General features: G+C 44.6%; 3 protein-coding genes across 5 annotated transcripts; 2 read left to right on the forward strand and 1 right to left on the reverse strand.

Moving 5' to 3' along the window:
* The first annotated feature begins 1586 nt into the window (after positions 1-1586).
* Positions 1587-3197, forward strand: LOC125522655 (protein transport protein Sec61 subunit gamma). The gene is made up of 3 exons (XM_048687702.2): positions 1587-1860; positions 1959-2074; positions 3036-3197. The coding sequence occupies exons 1-2, from the start codon at positions 1767-1769 to the stop codon at positions 2072-2074; spliced, it is 210 nt and encodes a 69-aa protein (XP_048543659.1). The 5' UTR covers positions 1587-1766; the 3' UTR covers positions 3036-3197.
* A 1497-nt stretch (positions 3198-4694) lies between these two features.
* LOC125522135 (B3 domain-containing protein LOC_Os12g40080-like) lies at positions 4695-9605 on the forward strand. The gene is made up of 7 exons (XM_048687214.2): positions 4695-6468; positions 6605-6759; positions 7530-7821; positions 7909-8099; positions 8195-8549; positions 8667-8860; positions 9168-9605. The coding sequence occupies exons 1-7, from the start codon at positions 6444-6446 to the stop codon at positions 9432-9434; spliced, it is 1479 nt and encodes a 492-aa protein (XP_048543171.2). The 5' UTR covers positions 4695-6443; the 3' UTR covers positions 9435-9605.
* Positions 9606-13307: 3702 nt separating this feature from the next.
* LOC125518968 (disease resistance protein RGA5) lies at positions 13308-19685 on the reverse strand. 3 transcript variants are annotated; one of them, XM_087534734.1, is made up of 4 exons: positions 19139-19685; positions 18639-19037; positions 13888-15804; positions 13308-13813 (listed from the first exon to the last, which is right to left on the reverse strand). In XM_087534734.1, the coding sequence occupies exons 1-4, from the start codon at positions 19570-19572 to the stop codon at positions 13645-13647; spliced, it is 2919 nt and encodes a 972-aa protein (XP_087390860.1). In that variant the 5' UTR covers positions 19573-19685; the 3' UTR covers positions 13308-13644. The 3 variants fall into 3 exon arrangements, with proteins under 3 accessions (XP_087390860.1, XP_048539818.2, XP_087390859.1); XM_048683861.2 differs by having other exon boundaries at positions 13308-13743; positions 13835-15804; positions 19139-19676; XM_087534733.1 differs by having other exon boundaries at positions 13800-15804; positions 19139-19683.
* Positions 19686-20417: the final 732 nt, after the last annotated feature.

Here is a 20417-nt window from a genome sequence, read left to right on the forward strand (position 1 = left end):
CCATCTCGTCGGGAACCAGAGAACTTGGATCAGGACAAGGGTAAAATTTACCGAATATATCCTCTTTACATCATACTACTTCAATGCTGCATACTACCAAGTTCAATAGTACTTGTGCATCTTTCTCCACAGATTTCCGGCATGTTAATTGTGATGGCGGCTGGAGTTTTTTTACTTTGCCGTGGGATGGTAATTCCAAAGAGTAATGCTTGGCATACTGATGCAGTTCCTGCGATCACCATTGTTATAGTATTGATCGATGGTGTTCTAGTCATACGTGCCCAGGTATTGGATTTCATTATATGTGTTCTTATATGACAATTGCTTATATAAATTGGTTTTTATTTTTGACACTTCGAATTTGTGTCATGGATGCAAAGGAATGGAGGCAATGAACGCTGGCGCCGCGATCTGATCCTAAAACTGGTCGAGACTGTCATCAACATCTTTCGGTTGGTTGATTTAACAGAACGAACACACAATCACCGGAATGTAGAGAAGATACTTCATCTGGTAAAAATGATTCTCTACAATCATTGACACACATATTGTTCGACAAATTAAGATTTGAACATTTCTTCAAAAAAAGTTGAATATTCTCTTTTTTTTGTGTTCGTAGGTGGGGAGCAGCATGTCCATGCTAATCGGAATCTTCCTAACTGGCTTGATGGTGTACAATGCGGGCATCATATCCAAGGTGATTGAATGGCGCAGAAAGAAGGCTCAAGTTTCCGCAGTGTACGAAGATGGCAATGTGGAGGAGCAGGTCGCGGAAGCAGGTGCCGACGTTGAGCTGGCGTTGCAGGCTTAGGTGTGCGGATCTTAGCTTGATCACCTGGACACTGTTTTTGACTACATAATTACTCAATATGTCCTTCTTTTCCAAGTGTGCGGTGGTTTCCCCAATGTTTCCCATAATTTGAAGTCGTGTCCAGTAAACCGAACGGTGATTTGTGTAAATCCCATGTACAGAGTATGCCAGAAATATGTATGTCAAATTGGAACTAAAACCACAACAATTATTATAGACCAGACTATTTTACTTTACATGATATGCAGCTCATAGCATAAGTGAAACATCACCAAATGGAGGGAAAAGTCCAGAATCTAGATCGGGAAGGGCCATTTGATTGGTTCGCCAACTCTAGCTGAACCCTCTATCGAGGTATCGGAAAAGAAAACTCTAGTCCTTTTCTTTTCGTTTTGAAAAGAAAAAACTCAGGTTCTTTTGAAACCTAATATCATGATTAGTGAACTAAAAATGTACAATGAACATTTTTTTTGCATTCTTGTACAATAACTTACTATTGCTCAAAACACCAATTTACCGTCACTTTTATAAGGGCATAATAACACGAACCCACAACTTTCATGTTAATTTGTCACACAGATCACAAAGTCAGGCAGGTAGGCAGCCAGCTATTTAGCTCGTTTGACAGACAAGGTTGGCCCACCTGTCAGGGCCCACAGCAAGAGGGCAGAGCTTGAGCCACTGCAAATCAGAGCACACGTGTCAGCCTCCGATTGGCCGAGCGACGTGGAAGCTGAGGATGAGCATTCCTCTCCTGCTGTCGAACATTGACAAATACTTCCATCCAGGCAGTTCACGCTTTTTTGCAGAGAAAAGTTTATAAAAGAAGCCATCCGCGAAACCCACCCGCACAAATCCAAACAGCATTCGCCGTCGGCTTCCACCCTCCCCCTCACGCGCGCGACCTCGTCGTCGTCGTCGGCTCGGAGATCTCGCCTTCCCGCCGGCAGCAGCCATGGACGCCGTCGACTCCGTCGTTGACCCCCTCCGCGAGTTCGCCAAGGACAGCGTCCGCCTCGTCAAGCGCTGCCACAAGCCCGACCGCAAGGGTAAATCCTCACCCGCTCTGGGTCCCCTGCTTTCCGGTCTTTGGATCCGTTTTGTTTCTGGCCAGATCTGACGCTGTTTCTCCCTCCGCGGCGCGCAGAGTTCACCAAGGTGGCGGCGCGGACGGCGATCGGGTTCGTCGTCATGGGGTTCGTGGGGTTCTTCGTCAAGCTCATCTTCATCCCCATCAACAACATCATCGTCGGCTCCGGCTAGGTGCGAACGCGTCTCCTCCGATCCCGTCTCCCTCCTGCTTGCACGGTTTTGTTTGACTTGGTCCTGTTTCGCGGTGTGATCTGTTGGATCTGCTGTGCGCGCGCCTGCCCCCGGGGATTTTGCGGCTGCGGCCGTGCGGAATTGGGTGCTGTGGGCTTCGGGACTTGGAACATGTTGAATTTTAGCACATCATCTTAGGACAGTCCTGCGACCTGAGCAATATTAGTAAGTTACTAGAGTAGATTTTAGTAGATCCTTTTGTCCTCCAAATAAACCTGCCAATTTCCTAGTTTGATAGGAGAATTCGGATGAGTTAAGGGTAATCAGCTGTGGAGAATTGGGGGTTGACTGTTGACTTCAAGTTTGTTTCACCGTGTAATTTATTTGACAAGTGCGACCAAGACAAATTGGAATTCTGAATGAATTGTTTGTCACAAGTAATCGGTTGTTTTTACTTTATGAGTAATGTTTTGATTTGATAGTACTATCCTGAAATTCAATCACCTTTGGTCTGAATATTGGTCTCGGCAACTCGAAACAGTAGCTGTTTTGAGGAACTAGCTGTAATGATCATTGCAATCTCTTGCTCGGAAATCTCGACTATGATAATGTGAATTCAGATGATGCAACTTTAGTTTTTAACAACCTGATCCACCCTGGATGACTGTACTTGATTCCTTCATATACTTACTGTTTTCTGTACTAGGCTGATGTGCATATCCTTGATTTTTCGTTGATGGTTATTTGGGAATCAAGATTGTGTTCTAGATAAAATGGCATATTGAAACCTTCCGAATGTGTAGCATGTTGTTCTGGAATAGAAAAGCATGGGCTGGCTGTGCCATTTTCCCTTTTTACCTATGGCATTAGCTTGTTTTCGCGCTTATTTTCTCATTAGTGAAGTTCCTGTTCTCATGTGAATATAAGCAGTGTGCTGATGGCCCCTTCTGTTTCACCACAGGTTGGAGAACTACATGATGCGGGGATAGTGTGATGCCGGCAGTTGAGCCTGCGGTGTGTCGAAGTAGGCGCCCAAAGTTTGTTCTGAAGTTGTTGTTAAAGACCTGTTTTGTGAGAAATTGTCACCAGCTTAATCTTCGTAATGAGTATAGATCTTGAAGTAGCGAGTTATAAATTTTATGTTTTCTTATAAATTACCTGTGGGTGCAAGGTAGATCGCTGATCGCAAGTGCTGATTACTGGTGAGACGCGCACCACTGCCAACTACTTGGGCCACACTCACGCGATTCTGAAAATACGGAAATATGAAAAACGTAAGCATATAGAAATAAGAATATGGTGTTCTTGCTCAAAAAATATATATGTATTAAACAGAGGGTGGAAAAACACATTAAAGCTTCAAGATGTGGTAGCTATCCATCAAATTTATGTTGGCTTATATGTGCAACCATCAACGAAATCAAAAATACACTTCCAAACTCCATCGTTTTTCCGCACAAATTTTTTTTGTCGAAAAGCTAAGAAAGGCCAGTGGAAAATCAAAAAGTAAAAAAAAATGAAAATATGAAAACCGAAGGAGGGCTCCTCAAGTAGTTGCTCTCCAAAGTAATTATTACTGAGAACAAAACAAGGAGGCTCCCGAAGGAGACCTTGTGTTTTTAATTATTATTTATGTATCATGTAAAGTAATTGTGGTGCATTAATGTGTATTAATAAGTTCTACTCCCTCCGTCCCACAATATAAGACGTTTACAAATCATAGTGTGGATTTTGTACCAACACAGAGCAAGTACATGGCCTATATACATCACCCATTCTATACTCGAGATTTGTGCTTCACTTCACCGAGCAGGTACATGAGTAAGGGCTTTTGGAGGTGAGCTCCATGGAGCTTGTTTTCAAAATATGAAATTTCGCTTCGTGATTTTTCTTGAAAATTTTTGTATACACGCACACATGTTTATTGCGTATGTGCAAAAATTCATAGCCACAGAAAAAGACAAAAATGTATTTCTAAAATGGGCCTTTTTTTGTTCTTGGGCCGCGAATTTGTTCTTTTTGTACAGTCTACAAATCACGAAAATTTCAAATGATTTTTCACACGTGCATGCGGAAATCATATAAGTGTCATGGAATTTGTTTTAATTTTTTTAAACTTCAAAATATGACTTTTGATTCTTTTCAAAATACCGAGCTCCGTGGAGCTCGGCCTCCGTTGGCATTTTCTGGCAGGTACATGGCCTATATACACCATCCATTCTATACTTGAGATATGTGCTTCACTTTACCGAGCAGGTACATGGCCTATATAAACCACATGCACACAGAGCATGCACATTTCTTATAGGTGTTCTTTTTAGAAAAAATCTTGAACATCCTTATTTTGAAACTTGTTAAAAATTCAAAAATATTTTTAAAATTTGGGAACACTTTTTAAACTGGCAAATTTTTTTTAAAATACATTAATATTTTAAACATTTTCTAAATTCAAGGAGTTTATTAAAATTTAGGGACATTTTTTTAAATTCATTATTTGTTTTTCAAATTTTGCCAACTCTTGTAAAATTCAGAAACAATTAAATTAGCCAACGTTTTTTAGAAAGTTGTGAACAATTTTAAAATTCCATTAAAAAATAAAGTCAACATTTTTTTGGAAAATCTGGAACTTTTTATTTAACATGTGAACATTGTTTTAAAACTTCTGCAGTAGCTACGTTTGGAAAGAAAACCTTGCTCTAAACCTGTCATCCTAGCATCGTAGCCAGATTAAATTGAATACTAATCAGACCACTGTGTGTTTGTTCACTCACAACGCGCTACGGGCAAAGATGGTGACCTCATACAACCTAGTACATGCATAGTTTTTTCAAGAAACACGGACCCGGTCGAGTTTCGGGCTAAGCTCTACAAAATGCCAAGCCAAGCCTGGGACATTTTTAGCCGAGTAACATGGTAAACAATTATTCCATATTTGAATACAAAATGAATCATCACAGGACAAATTAATGATCCGTTACAACTATTTTTCTAAAAACACAAAATCCCCATTTCACTCTTTCTCGAGGAGAAACTTGAGGCCGAAGCTCATTGAAGATGCCATGCTTTAGGCGCGGAGCAAGTGGCCTCATATATTACCTAATACATTGATAGGTTTTGTTAGAAATAAGGACGGGGCCGAGTTTTGATCTAAAAATGTGAAGCCGAGCCTGGCACCTGTCCAACCAAGCAACATGGTATCAGACAACTTTTGTATTTCAAACTAAATAAATCATATTGTGGCAAATCAATGAATCATTACACCCTTTTTAGGTCGGATAAATCATTACACCTATTTCTCTAAAAGTAATCCCTCATTTCACTTTTTTGGGTAGAAAAGCGAGGTTGAGCCCATCCCTAATGTCGGGCTTTCAGTCCGGCTGCCCATGCCCAGCTTTACCGCGGGGCATGACATACCCTAAATTTCGGTGCTAAAGGTCTCATTCTTTTTTTTGTGCGAAATTGCTAAAGGTCTCATTCATAAAAGTAAATAGAAAAGGTTGCTTTCCATCCAATATCTCCCTTCTTCAAGACAAAACCTAAACTTGCATTCATAATCGCATAAACATTCAATCGGTTATGCTCCTTTTTACATAACATGACGCAAAGAAAAATCCACGCCGCACGAACCCAATACGGAAACCTTTCAATCCCAACCCATACCACCCGAACCCGACCCAAACTATTGGATTTTGTATTTCTAAAAATGGAACTCAATAATTTTCATTTATACTGTTTCTGAAAAATCTACTCTTTTATAAGAAGAGTAGTAGAAGAAATATCCTTCATTTTACAAAAAGTTGCCTTTTAATCCAAAACCTCCCTTTTTTCTGTTCGAAAGGATGATAATAATCACATATAAAGAACCGGTCAAACGGAACCCGTACGATCCGAACCGGACCCGAACTTTCAGTACCTTTTCTAAAACTCGTGGATTTTTCACATATGTTTAAAAAAAAACTCTTTTCCCTAAAATGAATGAAATGCATTATGAGCCGGCCTGGCCAGAGTGAAACATGAGCTCCTGCCAAACCAAACATATGTTGAAACATGAGCTAAGTGAGAAGATGTTCCTATTACTAGCATATATTGTAGGCACCAGTAGAGTAGGATTGATGCCTATCTACTTGTGATTTTACAGCCGTTGGGCGTTGGGTACTTGGGTGGGTAAATAATTGAAGAGGGAGGAGATACACACGGTAGAGCACTAGCGGTCACGTGCCTCGCTTCCTCTTCCGGCTCGCCGCGCCGCGTGCAGCAGCAGCTTTACCCTCCCCACCAATTGCCCAAAACGATCAACCCCGTCCCCAAGGACTGCTCCCACGCCGGGCCGGCCACTCCGTTCCACTCCCCACGGCGGCGGCGGCGCCGGATGGACATGAACGGAGCTAACCAAGGTACGGCCGCTCCATGGTTCCGGCCGGGCAAGCCTCTCTTCGTCCTGCTGGTCAGCAAGAAACGCCTCTCTTTTTTCTTCTCTTTCGATTTTTCTCACGGCTGTCTGCTTGCTCGCGCTGGCACACCGGCTGTCAGGCTGCGGCGAGGACTGCGACGCGGAGGGCTGCGAGTGCGGGGCGGACGGCTGCCAGGAATGCGAGTGGTGGAGGCTGCACTGCTACTGGAGCCACGCTGGCGACCACCCGAGGCAGTTCTCCCTCGTCGCCGGCGACGATTTCGCGGACCATATGGTACGGGTTCAATGTCGCTTCCTTCCTCCCTCCCTTCCGATGTCTGTCTGTCTGTACTCTGTCGTCATGAGAATATTGTTGGTTGGGGTAATGGTCAGAATCTCGCTGAAAAATAATGTTTGGTTTCGTTCTAGCCTTGGTGCCTGATGCTTTTCATTCTTGGCAAAGTTCAGATTTATGAGTCCATTAATATCAGGGAGACGGGCATTATTTCCTTTCTCTGGGATTTCAGCTCACGGGTTAAACATCTTTAAGTTCAGTTCACATACAGAAACTAGTATTTTACCTGCAATGTACTGTAGATGGCAAATATGGCGCCCCCAAAATTTGTCTGATCCTAATAAAGAGTTTCTTCTTGATATGTCCAATGTGTCCAGATTCCTGAAGCCCCAAAATTTTACCAGATATATTGTTTGAACTAGTAGAATCTAAGGCTGAACTGAACCAGGGACATGTTACCCATATTTTCTTGCAAAAAAGTATTCACATTTTTGATAGGACTATAGAGTAGTGGAGATATCCAAGTATTTGACCTCTGAATGTGTAAGATAATTGATTGTCAAGGTTAGATTGTTATTCCTGTGCTTGAGATAAATCAAGCTAAGCAAGATCCACTTGCCACTTAAGATCATTGCTCTCAGCTTTCTGCACCATCAAAGTGTTCATTCTACAGTAATCCTGCAACCTGAATTCTTTCTGTCTGAATTTCCCACAACCAGTGAAACATATGTCTCTAAATAACCAAGTGTACATTTCTTCTCCTTGGACAGCGCATACGACCGCCGGTTGCAAGCCATCTGAGAAACTTGATCACTGAGTTCGAGGAGATCCAACTTGAAGCTCCTGATGGCCGTGTGTACCCTGTTAAAATCGGTTGGGAGTTTGGTGACATTGTTCTTAGGTCTGGATGGCACGACTTTGTCAAGGTGCATCACATAGAACAAAACTCCTCCATCCGGTTTGTGTACCGTGGGAACTCCAGCTTCGAGGTTCACATATCCGATTCACCCGGTCACGGCAACTCTTCTCCACCACCTCCTCGTGATTGTCATGTGCCGAATGGTGAAGTCAATTAGGACCTTCAAGTCGTCGAGTGCTTTTGGTAACGCTTTTCTGATGGTTATAACACTCTTTTTTCTTGATGTGCAGAACAAGTGGTGCCTGATCCTGCACATGTTCAGACATCAATCAACATTGACTATACCGCATTCCCTGGGACCAGGCTAAGCCATGAACAAGAGAAGAAAGTGCTAGAACTAGCTCAGAGAAGCATGAGGTCTGAATTTCGTCTGCATGTGGCAGCTGTGAACAAAAGGAATGCCAACGGGGACTGCCATGTTGTAAGTTACATCCTTCCCCACATAATTTCCTGCTTGTGTCTGTGACTCCGACCGATCCATAGGCTATTAATTAATCCCAGCTTGTGTTCTTGCAGTACATACCCTTGACGCTTTTGGACAGTGTCAAAGAGGGGATAACTGAAGCTCCAATTCAGCTCAAAGCCCATAGCAACGACATGATATATGTTGTTGGCGCAAGCAAGCATGGTGACGATCAAGTAATCCTCCAATCTAAGTTGAGTCATTTTGTAGATGGTCACCGCATGCAAGACAACGACCTCCTCGTCTTTAGAAGCAAGGGGAAAGCCCAGCTCGAAGTTCTTGTCCTTGACCCGAGCGGTTGTGAGAAAACCTGGTTTGACACGGGAAACTCTTCAAACGTTTCCAGAGAAGGCCGTCGTGCACACGCTCAGAACACGGCTTCAACATCCTTCGGTTGGGCTAAATCAGGTCAGAGCAATGCACAGCTGCCATATATGTGCATTCCTTCTCTTCATTTCACCACATTTTGGATGACTTTTGTGCTCATTGTGTGAACACCATAAGTAAGCATGGAATGTTTTTCAGGACTCCAAGCTCGCGAGTCGAATGAAGCAGGTTTACAAGCTCCTAGGTCCAACAACTACATATCAACCCAATCGACCCCTCTACATAGCCAACAGAAAGAGAAAGTCGAAGAGAGGGTTCGGGCAATTGGTTCCAAATTTCCTGTGTTTGTTAAAGTGGTTAGCTCCAGTGAGGTTGTTACCAAAACTTCTCTGGTGAGTTCAGATCGATACCACAACCAATACGTATAATCTGTAGTCGGTTTTTTGTTTTGTCACCCCACTACTTTTGCGATTGCGTTTTCAAACAGTCAAACTCACACGCACATAACCCATTTCTCACCTAAAAAACTTGCCACTGCAATTTTGAAGTAAAAAAATGCGCAGTTTTCTTCCTTTTTACCGGAGAAAGGCTTTCGCCCCGCTTCATATATAAAGCAATGAACTTTTCTTCCTTTTGCGGAATGAACCATTGATCCAAGGCTGATCGTCGTATCTGACACTCTTTCGCACTCTTGGGCAGTACTTGGGCCCGGAGTATGCTTCGGCATGTCTCCTGACCCAGCCAGGACGTCTCCGCCTCCTGCTGGACGGCGACGACAGGGATTGGGACTGCATGTTGGGCTTGAGGAAATCTAACAAAACTTGGTGGATCGACAGAGCCTGGCCGAAATTCATCTCGGATGTCGGGCTGGAGGAAGATGACATCTGCCTCTTCGAACTGACGGACACGAGCAGTCTCACGATGAAGGTCCATGTGATCCGCAAGTCGGATATACCGGCGCCATGAGAGAGTTTGACTGAAGAATGGCCTGATGCTAGATAGAGCCTGTGTCTAACTGATGGACCCTACACTTTTGCTGACTCCTTGTGCTATTGTTGCTGATCCCTGTATTGCTGCTTGTTTAGCAGCCACCTCATGAACAACTACCTATAACTAACTAGTGATGATTCAGATTTCCACCATGTCTCTCTCTCTCTCTCTCTCTCTAGTGAGGTGACAAAAAATCCTGTTGTGTTGTGTTTCCTACTCCCATGTGATGCTTCTTCAGCTGGGACTAGGTTGTGCCTTTTTTTTTAGTTAGAATTGTTGCAAAGGTACTACCTGAATAGTGATACTGTGCAAGATGACATGAAATTGTTATAAGTAGATGCGCAAAAGAGCACTCAACTCAAAAAAAAAAAAGCAAAAGAGCACTCAAGTCTGCGTTCACTAAAAAAGAGCAGAAGAAAGGGTCCCAGATGATGTTGTCATCTATAAGATTTTAAATGCAAAACATCCGCCAAATTTTAAATGCAAAAAAACTGAAACTAGAATCAAAGTGTTTTCCCTTCTCCTTATACCCCCACATGGAAAACAGGTTCCGTGTAAAAATGCAGTAACAGTAACAGCTCGGTCTCTCTCTAGTGAGCAGCTCATCACCTCGTATACAATTTTCTACTGTAAGTATTTGGCAAGACTGTCGACCAACATTCAGAGTTGCAAAGGCGTCTGAGCAGAATTTCTCACATTCAACAGGCATCTTGGACAAGCACTGATCTCCATTGATTGATTAGGGTTAGGATGAGTTGGCTGGACGACAGAGAGCGGTCATACCTCGAGAACCAATGCCCAAGATCGCGGCAGGAGATGGTGACGCGATGCGGCCGGCGTTGAAGTCGGAGGCGGCGAGGCGGAGGGCTCGGGGGATGTGAGGCGTCGGCGGTGCTACGGCAACGGCGAGGCGGCAGCGTCGAGCTAGGGCACCGGGGAAGAAGAGGGTACTTCTCAGCGGGAGAGCGTACGCTGTAACAAAGGTGCGGCCGAAGCACAGGAAGCAGAGCACCCCCTGATTTTCCTTTAGGAGAGCTACAGTAACAAAATTTGTTGCTATTAAAATCCAAGCCACATGGCATACATTTAGTCACTATCTCAAATACAAATAATTATTGTTTGACAACAGTTACAACAAACATCTATTACCCCCTTCCTGAATTATTTGTCTTAGATTTCTTTAAACACTGATGTATTTAGACACATTCCGTATCTACAGAAATTTAAGACAAATAATTTGAGCAGATGGAGTACGATTCTGCATCTATGCTCTCATTTCCATCATCTCGCTGTCTGATTTTCAACCTCAATCTTGTTGATTCTCCTCCCTAGACCAACGTATTTCATAGCATGATCTTGAATTGCCTCTTTTTTCCTTGCCTTCCCATTCATTGGCAACTCATTTCATTCACAAGCTTTGAACAATCCAACGACCTAAGAAAGCTCCTCCAGGTGCCGGCTTCATAAGAAGATCACGTTAGTTTAGATTCTGGACAAAAGTTCTTTTGAATTAAGAAAAACGCACTAGTACAAAAACAAGCATTAATAGCGGGCCTCGAAAACGGTTGTGACCAAACATAACAAAGTCGCCTGTAACACCCACACCAAAGTGGTTATTTTTTTCATATAAAAAGCTCTGCGAGGGTAGGAAATCTGAAACCGCCTGTAGGAAAGATTGGAGGCGGTGTGGCGGTTTCAGTGAGTACCTAGGGGGCACACCCTTTTCCTTCTCTTTGTGTACCACATATTCATTTTCCTTTCCGTCCCTGATGCCAGGCCAAACCCTAGCACCACCGCCGCAATGTTCACCTCGGCGAGCACGCCGACTCTTGAACACTTCTTCACATGTGACTGTCGACGACCTAGTTTCCGTCAAAAGGTGGAGGTGCAGTGGCATATCAGCCCATTCGTGGCGGTGTAGTGACAGACCGTCCCATCTGAGATGGCGCAGTGGCATATCGGCTCATCCGCAGTGGTGCGGTGGTAGATCCAATCTGGCTATGCTATCGACCCAGTGATGGAGCTAAATCCAGCAAATCTCGGGTACGGGGTCCCGATCTGATAGCTTTGGAACGATGGTAACATGAACAAGGGGACATAATGTTTTACCCAGGTTCAGGCCCTCTCGAAAAGTTAAAACCCTACGTCCTACTTTTGTTGTATTGATTGGGAAGTAACGAGTACATGATTGATCTACCTTGAGATCATGTGTCTCTAAGTTGTCCTATATACGGCCTAACCCCAACGGCTTATATAGATACCGGGGTACCTAGGGTTACAATGGTCGGTTGCTATAAGAGGAAAATGTTGCACATCGACATGGCCGCCGACCTGGAGACCGATCTGCAGTGGGCGCGAGACGACTATGTCCGGGATGAAATGGAGCGCCAGCGCCACGCCCTCAAGGAGATCGCCGCTCGGCGCCGCGGCCGGGACGAGGACAGCGTCGTCATCCTCGATGACAGCGGTGATGAGGCGCCAGCGCCGTCCAACCCCGTCCGCCTCGGCACCCAGGACAGGGCTGCAGCAAGGACGGAGGCGTCCAAGACGGCGGCGACTACACCGCCTTATACCGCCTCCTCGGCATGCAGTAGGCGGCGTCGGCGGCGTAGTTTTTTTTAGCTTTTTAATTATGTCTATTAAATTTGTACAAATGAATGAAAACTGCCTGAATTTGCGAAAATGCCTTTTGGAGCTCGGCCTCCATGGAGGCCGGTTTTTGAAAAACACAAAAATCATGAAAATTCATATTTTTACAATTCAAAAAAACTGAAAAAAATTACAGATATACATGGAGGCATAACACACATGTGTGTAAATTTTTAGGACGAAATACGTTGAAATGAAGGTTGTGCAAAAAAGACAAATCTGAGACTTTTTAACACATGTTACTATTCATCCTCAAAGTCCAGAAATTTGTCTTTTTGTACAGGTCGCATTTCGAAGTATTTCATCTTGATTTTTTACACACACATACATTTCATCCGTGTATAGTTGCATATTTATTTTCAGAATTTTTTGAAGTAAAAAAGTTTGAATTTTGAATTTTTCAAAAATAAAGGGCTCCATGGAGCTCGCTCACCAAAACGCCCTACTCCTGAATTTGGTCCTAATTCGTGTCATTTTCGTCAAAATTTAGCTGAATTTGGTCCTAATTCGTGTCATTTTCGTCAAAATTTAGCTGAATTTTAATTTCAAATAACGGCTTCTGGGGCGAACTTGGGATCCGTTCCTAGTAAAAGTGGATAATCAACAATGCAACATATATGGGATCCTTTCCCACTACCCGCCTAGTTTGTAAACACAAATCTGTCTACGCGTTGACGTGGTCTTTGATGTACAGTAGTATATCTTTGACAGTCGTCTGCATGTTAATTCAAATTACATTTTTGTATAGAAAATGTTGCCAGGCAAAATGGATGAATCAGGACAGACCAATATTCATACCAAGACTCACAATAAACATGCTGACATAGTCTTTTAATACGCATCTTTGACCGCCACGTGCATGTTAGAAAAAAGACAACAAAAGGTTCAATTATATTTAACAATCTAATGATGTATTTTTTGCAGGGAACAATCTAATGATGTTATTTAATTATGGTTTGGCCATTTTCACATTTTTCATCCAAGTTGAATTTTTTTTATTACTCCATATATGTTTTCTTGGATGTGAAAAAAAAACAGTGATATGCTAGTTTTTTTTTTTGGCAAATCATATGGGAGTTTTATTCCAAGGGTTACAATTGAGAGACAACAAGTCCTCACAAACATTTAACTATGGCAGTGAGTATGATCCAAGGGCACAATGAATATAGAACAAATGTGGATCTGATTACTGCATACAGGTTATAGAATATAGATGCACGCCAGATCTTTTCTTCTGATAAGCTACACGGTATGTCTTTCCTAACAACAGAAATCTGGGTTACATATCAAAGTCTCAATCTAAGAATACACAAATATTAATGGAAAAAATACTCAAATGACAATCTACTTATGCCCAAAAGAAAAGAAAAAAATTGCATCTGACTCTGAATTCGTGATACTTGTCTTACTTATTCCTAATCATTCCACTAATTCGTGATACTTCCAGACATGTACAGAAGAATCAGTTGCGCAACACAAATCACAAGAGTACACCAGCTTTGCGACAAAGAGGTAGCCCGAATAGAAATGTGGAGCTTCATTTGTTGCAGCATCCAATCAGAGTACGTGACTTGGGCTCCATAACCAAAGGCGCATCTCGGTTTAGGCATCTAGGACTTGACGGCCGGCGTTGTAGCTGAAATAGATGACCGGAAAAAGAATTAAGCATATGCACATCTTTTGATCTACTGCTCACCAAGACAAAAGTATAAACGTGTTAATAGTACCTGAGCCTGCCATATCTATTTGCTCGTCTCGTAACATATCCTGCGGATTATATCTTGTCATCTCCAGTATTGGACGGTTGGGGTTCGCCTCGGCCATGCTCTTGAAAGCATCCTCCGCAGCCTCTACTTCTGCCGCCGTCGAGCCAACGCAGTATAAGCCGACAGTGAGGCGAGCAAGGCTGGAGAGGCGTTGGATGCCAAAGTCGAAATCGACCGCACCAGATTTGGGCTTTCCGATGATGTTATAGAGTTTAAGCTCCTTGAGCCTCGGCATAGCCCCCGGTTCAAACATTAAAACTCCCATACGAGTATCGTAAACCCGAAAACTCTGCAACTGTTGAAATCCTTCACGCGTGATGATGAACCGCCCAGCGTCGTCTGTTCCCGGTAAAGACATTGTCAAATAGATCAGATTGGGTATCAATCCAATCATCTCAATATCCTGCTGCTCCATTTTCGGACCATCGAAAGTCAACCTCTGTAGGTTGGGAAGTGACGCGAGCCATCTGCTAATCCAGCTGATATCTTGTCCATAATATACAAAAACCTCCTCGATACAACCCAAAGCAGGGAGGAACGGCTCTTCTCCATCCTTTTCTCTCGGAAAATAATCAATACTCAGGGAACGGAGGCCGCATTCGTCCAGTTTACAGAGAGAGGACACCAGCTTTTCCTTGGACTCTTCTAATTTGTTGCCTTCAATCCCATCAGTGTACAATTTAATCCTCAGCTTTCTCAGATTTGTTAGTTTGCCGAGCTCTTCCACATGCTTCAACTGCAAGGCATCAATGCAATCAAGCTCTTGCAAGTTTATCAAGTTTCCCAACCCATCTGGAAGCTTACAACCGCGGTCAACAGTCAAACGTGCCAGTCGTTGTAGCCGACTTGTGCTTTCAGGAAGCTCACGTAATCGATAGGATGTAACTAGCGTCTCTAGATACAGCAACTCCCCAATTTGCCTGGGAAGCTCCGTGATTCCTGTATAAGAGATATCCAAGTATCTCAGCTGATAGAGTCTTTCAATGTCCTTGATATGATGATTTTTCAACTGACCGCAGTGTTGCAAGTCTAGCACGCGCAAGCATTTTGACCTCCCAAGCGAAGGCAATAGCTTGATACCCCCAAAAGCACTGATTGACCGAGCGTGTGACAGATCCAATTGCTCCACGATTTCTTCATCCTCATTCCCCATTAGAAAGAGCCGACGAACTATGCCATTAGGCTTGCATTGTTTCTTTAGGACAGTACACATGTTCTCTTCAGAGGATTTCTCAATTAGGAAATCAAGGATGGTGTCATGGACTCGGCAATACTTTGCCTTGCCGTCATACCATATGTTGCCGGGCTGTATTAGACTTCTGTTTACAAGCTGGTGAAAATATTCCTCTCCTAATTCCATAAGATCTTGTCCACTTTCTCCATGGATAAAGCCTTCAGAAATCCATCTGCGTACCAACCGCTGCCTTTCAATCAATTTGTCTTCAGGAAACAGAGCCAAGTACAATAAGCAGCTTCTTAGGTGGTGGGGAAGATCAAAATAACTAAGGGATAATATGTAATTCATGGTCTCTATTATATCACTTTTGACCTTTGAAGAGCGTATTGAATGTCGCACCCGATCCCACTCTTCTTTTGTTTCCCTTGTTGTGGCCAACAAGCTAGAAATGGCATTGATGGCCAGAGGTAGACCACGGCATTTTTTCAAAATATCATTGGCAGCTTCTTTCAAGCTATCAGGACAGCTTTCTTCACAGCCAAATATCCTCTTGAAAAACAATTTCTTTGAGTCAGCCTCACTGAGTGGTTTCATCTCATAGACAAGATCTTCACTAGAAGGAGAGCAAGATTTGGCAACATCAACTATACGTGTTGTGATAATTATTCTGCTGCCCAATGTATTCTTGACAAATGCACATTTCAAAGTTTCCCATGTTCCTAACTCCCATATATCATCAATTATGATGAAGTACCTGCAACACAGTTTTATGAATATACGCATTAGAGCTCATTAGATATTTATAGTAATACCTATCAAGTAACGTAAAATCCCGAAACAATGTCACATCTGTGTGCATCCTAGATATAATACACCTTGATGTAATTGTCTAACATCAATAAAGATGTCATTATCTAAAACATACTTGTACGATAAGTGAAATCCTCAGAGCATCTCACAATAATACACAACTACAAATTGGGAAGAAACTCAAAGATAACAACTCCACACATAGTACTAGGTACAAGCAACTCCAACGCGCCGGCGCATTGGTCCGCGCGTGTCCGTTTGAGTCGAAATGGACAAAAACGCCAGCCCAACACGCGGACACAAACCCAAACCACGTCCGCTCGGTGTCCATGTGGACACATTTCCAACCCAAATTTGCACCTGATTTGCGTCCACACGAACACGAGATGGACGTGCTGCGCGTCCGCCTCATGCCCGCGTGTCGGCCAACCAACTACCACCGCAGTCATAGTCAATGCAGCCCACCTACCTCGGGCCCGCATGGCAGTGACTAGAAGTGTCCAAATCGCATCCTTTTTAATTGCAATGGTGCGGCGGGGCCGGCCTTATCCACTTCTCCTCCCACTCCAGTCCACATCTGCTCCCTCACCGACGACAGAAAACCCTAGTCATCATGGGCTTCTTCGGCAAAGGCAAGGGCAAGGGGAAGCACGACCACGAGGCTGGCTCAGCGCAAGGACCGGTGAGGCCGCTGACGAAGGGGTGCGCATTGGTGTCGGCGTCATGGGACGGGAGGGCGACAACGCCACGGGACCGTGCAGTACCACTAGGAGTACCGCGTCCCACTGTCGTGGCTGGACGTGAACCTCCCCCACGGCTGGCACCTCGACCCCCACCGCATTTCGGTGTCGTCCGTGGCGTGGTTTGAACGTCCGCGAGCCAAGAAGATCCGAGACGGGTGTGCTCTCCTGACGTCGGAGCAGTTCTACGACCCCGCCTACACGCCAGACTCCCCTAACTGGGACGTCTGGTTCACCACCGAGCACGATGTGTGCCGCCATGGCGCCGTCCAGCTCGAAGCACGCCCTCCACCGCCACCGCCGGTGGTCAAGCAGTAGGGTGAGGAGGAAGAGGCGGCGTTCCTCGAGGCGTTGGAGGAGGCGACCCAGCGCGCCATTGAGGAGTCCCAGCCCGAGGACTCCTGGTGGCCTGGCCTCGAGGACGCACTGCAATTGTCGGCTGCGAGCGACAACGTCTACCTGCCACCACCACCGGCCCCATCGTAACCGCCCGCGCTAGCGTCAGCACCACCCGCGCCCACCAGCGTCTACCAATGGCAGGGCATCGTCCGGGAGTGGGTGAGCGCGCTGCCTGTTTGGCTGGGCGCGACAGAGGAGGAGGCGGCCTATCTCGCGGCGTGGAAAGACCACACGCTGGAGGAGGAACGGGAGGACGACCAGGTCCGCATGCAGCGGGAGCCCGAGGATGAGGAGCACCGGCTTCATTGGGCGTACGAGGAGGAGCGCGCGCGGCGCCAAGCAAAGCCACCGCGGCAGCAAGCGGCGTTGGTGGCCTACCAGCAGGCCTTCCTGTGGTCTGAGCCGCCAGCATTCTTCGATCTCACCCGCTCCGACGACGAGGACGACGCCTAGGGCTGCAGGCTGGGGCCATAGTTTTTTTATTAATGTTTTAATCTTTTATGTTTATGTGGACTTTGACCGGTTTTAATATGCATTTTTATTTTGTTTAATTATTGTAAGCTTTTTAAGTTTTTTTAAATGCCCACACAGACTAATGCGTAGGCCATATTGGGCGCACCCACGCACCCAATGGCAAAACCGGACACACCCGTCCGCTCGGCCGATCCAAATGGACAAAAAGTAAACAAAAACTCCGTCGGCACGTTGGAGTTGCTCTTAGATACAATTTGGTCGCAATATAAGGAAAAAAACATTTCCATAGGAGGCAAACAAAAAATAGCAAGATTTAACAACCAAGAGGAAAAATTATGAATTCCTTGACGACATGCTCAGGCCGAGTCAAGGCAGCTGTTGCCAGTGGCAAGGTACAATGTTTTGCCACTGCCAATAGCATGTTCGCAAGAGGATAGATATCGAAACAATGATGGGGATTACCTATTTTCTTTTGTCTTCTTGGTAACAAGTTATTTCCTCATGATTGGTAGGATGACATATTGAGTGGGTCTGCGCCTCAATTTGTCATGCAAATTGCTACGAAACCAGGAAAGAAGCAACAAACTACGGTTATCATTTTGTTACGCTAGTCAGGCTGGTCCGATCTGACCATGATTAATTCCTCTATTAATTCTTCAATATTTGATATCCATTCAGGATTATAATACTGATAACCGTAGGTTTATAGCCTCTAGAAACCCTATGTTCTTAAAGTGGCTAATCACAAACCTAATGTACAGCATATCCGGTAACAGTGGTCTGCACGCTTTGGGTCCTTAGAAGATAGATATATTTGCAGTCATGTAGTGCGTGCGGATATTTGTTTGTGAAAAAAAAGGGAATTGCATGTAGTCTATTGTTTTCACTGGCGCCATGTCACAATTATTTAATAAACAGAACATAGCCGCAAGTTTGACAAACCTGTGGCAATCAATTAGAAAATGTGTGGCGCCAGAAATCCGCATACAGATTTTAGCTATATCTTCTAGTGAACAGATCGACATAAGTTGCAAGACACAATGACTTCAAATTTTAAACGCAGTCATACAAGTTGAGGACGAATGTAAATCACACAAAACAATCTTCATTAGCAAAATTCTAGGCATTAAGCAATGTTACTTTGTAGCAGATCTCACATATATACCTTGTGTCTTGGAGGAATTCTCGAATCTTGTCGATGATGAGTTGTATATCATCTAATCTAGAGCAAGCATCGTCTTTCTTGGTGATTTGTGATAATATAGATCTTAATATCGCCTTCATGTCAGGCTTGCGTGAAATCGAGACAAAAGCCCCGCAGTCGAAGGTCGCTCCAAGGTTGACCCGGATCTGGTTGGCGAGCGTGGTCTTGCCCAACCCTCCATATCCAACAATAGAGACAGATTTAAGTGACTGGCCCTCTTTCTCATTCAGCCACTTGACAAGTTCATCTTTTGGTCCATCAATTCCGACGAGCTCTGTGGCGTCTTTGTAGACTGCACGAAGTCGAGGGTCGACCTTGTCTTTTGCCGGCATAGAGGAGGAGGAGGAGTCAATCTTGTACCTTGAGTGACAACAAATCGGATAGATGGATGCAAGCATCAGCTCAGTCGCAAATCTGATGGTAGGTACTAATAGTACTGTAAAGAGAACCAGATCTGGTACCTTGAAAACCTGTCGCTGACATCCTTAATTTCTTTCTTGATGTCTTTGACCTCCTTGGCGATCCTGCGGCGGGTCTTGATGTCCGGCAGCAAGTTCTTGCACTTGTCCATGAGCTTGGCGACGCCATGAGCCGCCTCGGAACAGGAGGACCCGTGTTCCTGTTCCACGAGGACCATGAACTTGTCGATGTTGTCCTCTATCTTGTAGGACATCTCCCGCACCGCCGTCACACGCAGCTTTGTTGGTTCATCAGGCTCCTCCACATCTGACATCTTGAGGAGGAATGCGTACATGACCTCCAGCTCGTCCTTGAGGAACTTGATGTCCCCACGGACATTCTTGAGCAGCTTGTATTCATCCGTCAACATAGCTCCCAACTTCCGCAGTAGGGAACCCATTGCCCCTGTGGATGCGCTCACCAGAACTTCCGCCATGGTTGCTCTGCTCTCTATCTCTCTCTGTGTGTTGATTTGGGCTTGCAGATGCGATGGCAGTGGAGAGCAGGGGAAAAAAGAATCCTTTTATGGAGCCGACAAGACATTTGCTACTTACTGCTCAGCGTGGATTCTTTCTACAGTCTCGTCCACTACCTGCCTCAGCAATTACTTTGCTCGGTCCGACTACCAACGACTTTGCTCCGTTAACAGCGTCTCCAACGCAGCGATACATTTCATCTGCCCGCATTTGTTTAGGTCGTTGTGGATAAAAATATTGTCGCAACGTGACGACCCATTCCCAAAACATGTCCATACGGATTCATTTTTTACCTAAATTTAGGTTTAAAATACCTCAGCGCAGATGTGAAGCGGACACGCCGCACGTTCACGTGTCCGTCCCGTCTCCATTTGGCGGCCAGTCAGAGCAATTCCAATGGGTGAGCCAAATGGACGGCGATTTCGTTCGTTTTTTATCCGTTTGGGTCGACTGCCCACCCAGCGTCCGTTCTTTTTTAGATTTGGATCGGCAGCGCGCCCAACGCGCCGAACCATACGTGCCGGCGTGGTCGGCTGGCTATCCAATATTATATTGGTTTACATTCAAACATATTGTCAAATAGCATAGTTTACCAAATAAAATAGTATAATTTTACAAGCCGGATACAAATAAAAATAAAAATAAATATTTCATAGTTTTGCAAACGAATAAAAGAAGATACATCTATCGGTTGCCAACATGACCCCACATATACTCAATCAAATCATTTTGCAGCTGCACGTGAGTTTTCCAATCACGCATGTCTTGATGAAATTGGGTGAACTGTTCAAACGTTGCTTCTACT

The sequence above is a fragment of the Triticum urartu genome, chromosome 7A (assembly GCF_056163025.1).
Source record: "Triticum urartu cultivar PI428250 chromosome 7A, HENAU_Tu73, whole genome shotgun sequence".
Classification (NCBI taxonomy): domain Eukaryota; kingdom Viridiplantae; phylum Streptophyta; class Magnoliopsida; order Poales; family Poaceae; genus Triticum; species Triticum urartu.

Bases quoted from the DNA above. Each gene is read 5' to 3' on its own strand.
- LOC125522655 (XM_048687702.2), top strand. From the start codon at position 1,767: ATGGACGCCGTCGACTCCGTCGTTGACCCCCTCCGCGAGTTCGCCAAG. The intron at 1,861-1,958 runs GTAAATCCTCAC...CGCGGCGCGCAG, and splicing joins CCACAAGCCCGACCGCAAGG to AGTTCACCAAGGTGGCGGCG.
- LOC125518968 (XM_087534734.1), bottom strand. From the start codon at position 19,572: ATGGCGGAAGTTCTGGTGAGCGCATCCACAGGGGCAATGGGTTCCCTA. The intron at 19,038-19,138 runs GTACCAGATCTG...TTGTCACTCAAG, and splicing joins GTCAGCGACAGGTTTTCAAG to GTACAAGATTGACTCCTCCT. The intron at 15,805-18,638 runs GTATATATGTGA...ACTGTGTTGCAG, and splicing joins GAATTCCTCCAAGACACAAG to GTACTTCATCATAATTGATG.
- LOC125522135 (XM_048687214.2), top strand. From the start codon at position 6,444: ATGGACATGAACGGAGCTAACCAAG. The intron at 6,760-7,529 runs GTACGGGTTCAA...CTCCTTGGACAG, and splicing joins ACGATTTCGCGGACCATATG to CGCATACGACCGCCGGTTGC. The intron at 7,822-7,908 runs GTGAAGTCAATT...CTTGATGTGCAG, and splicing joins TGATTGTCATGTGCCGAATG to AACAAGTGGTGCCTGATCCT.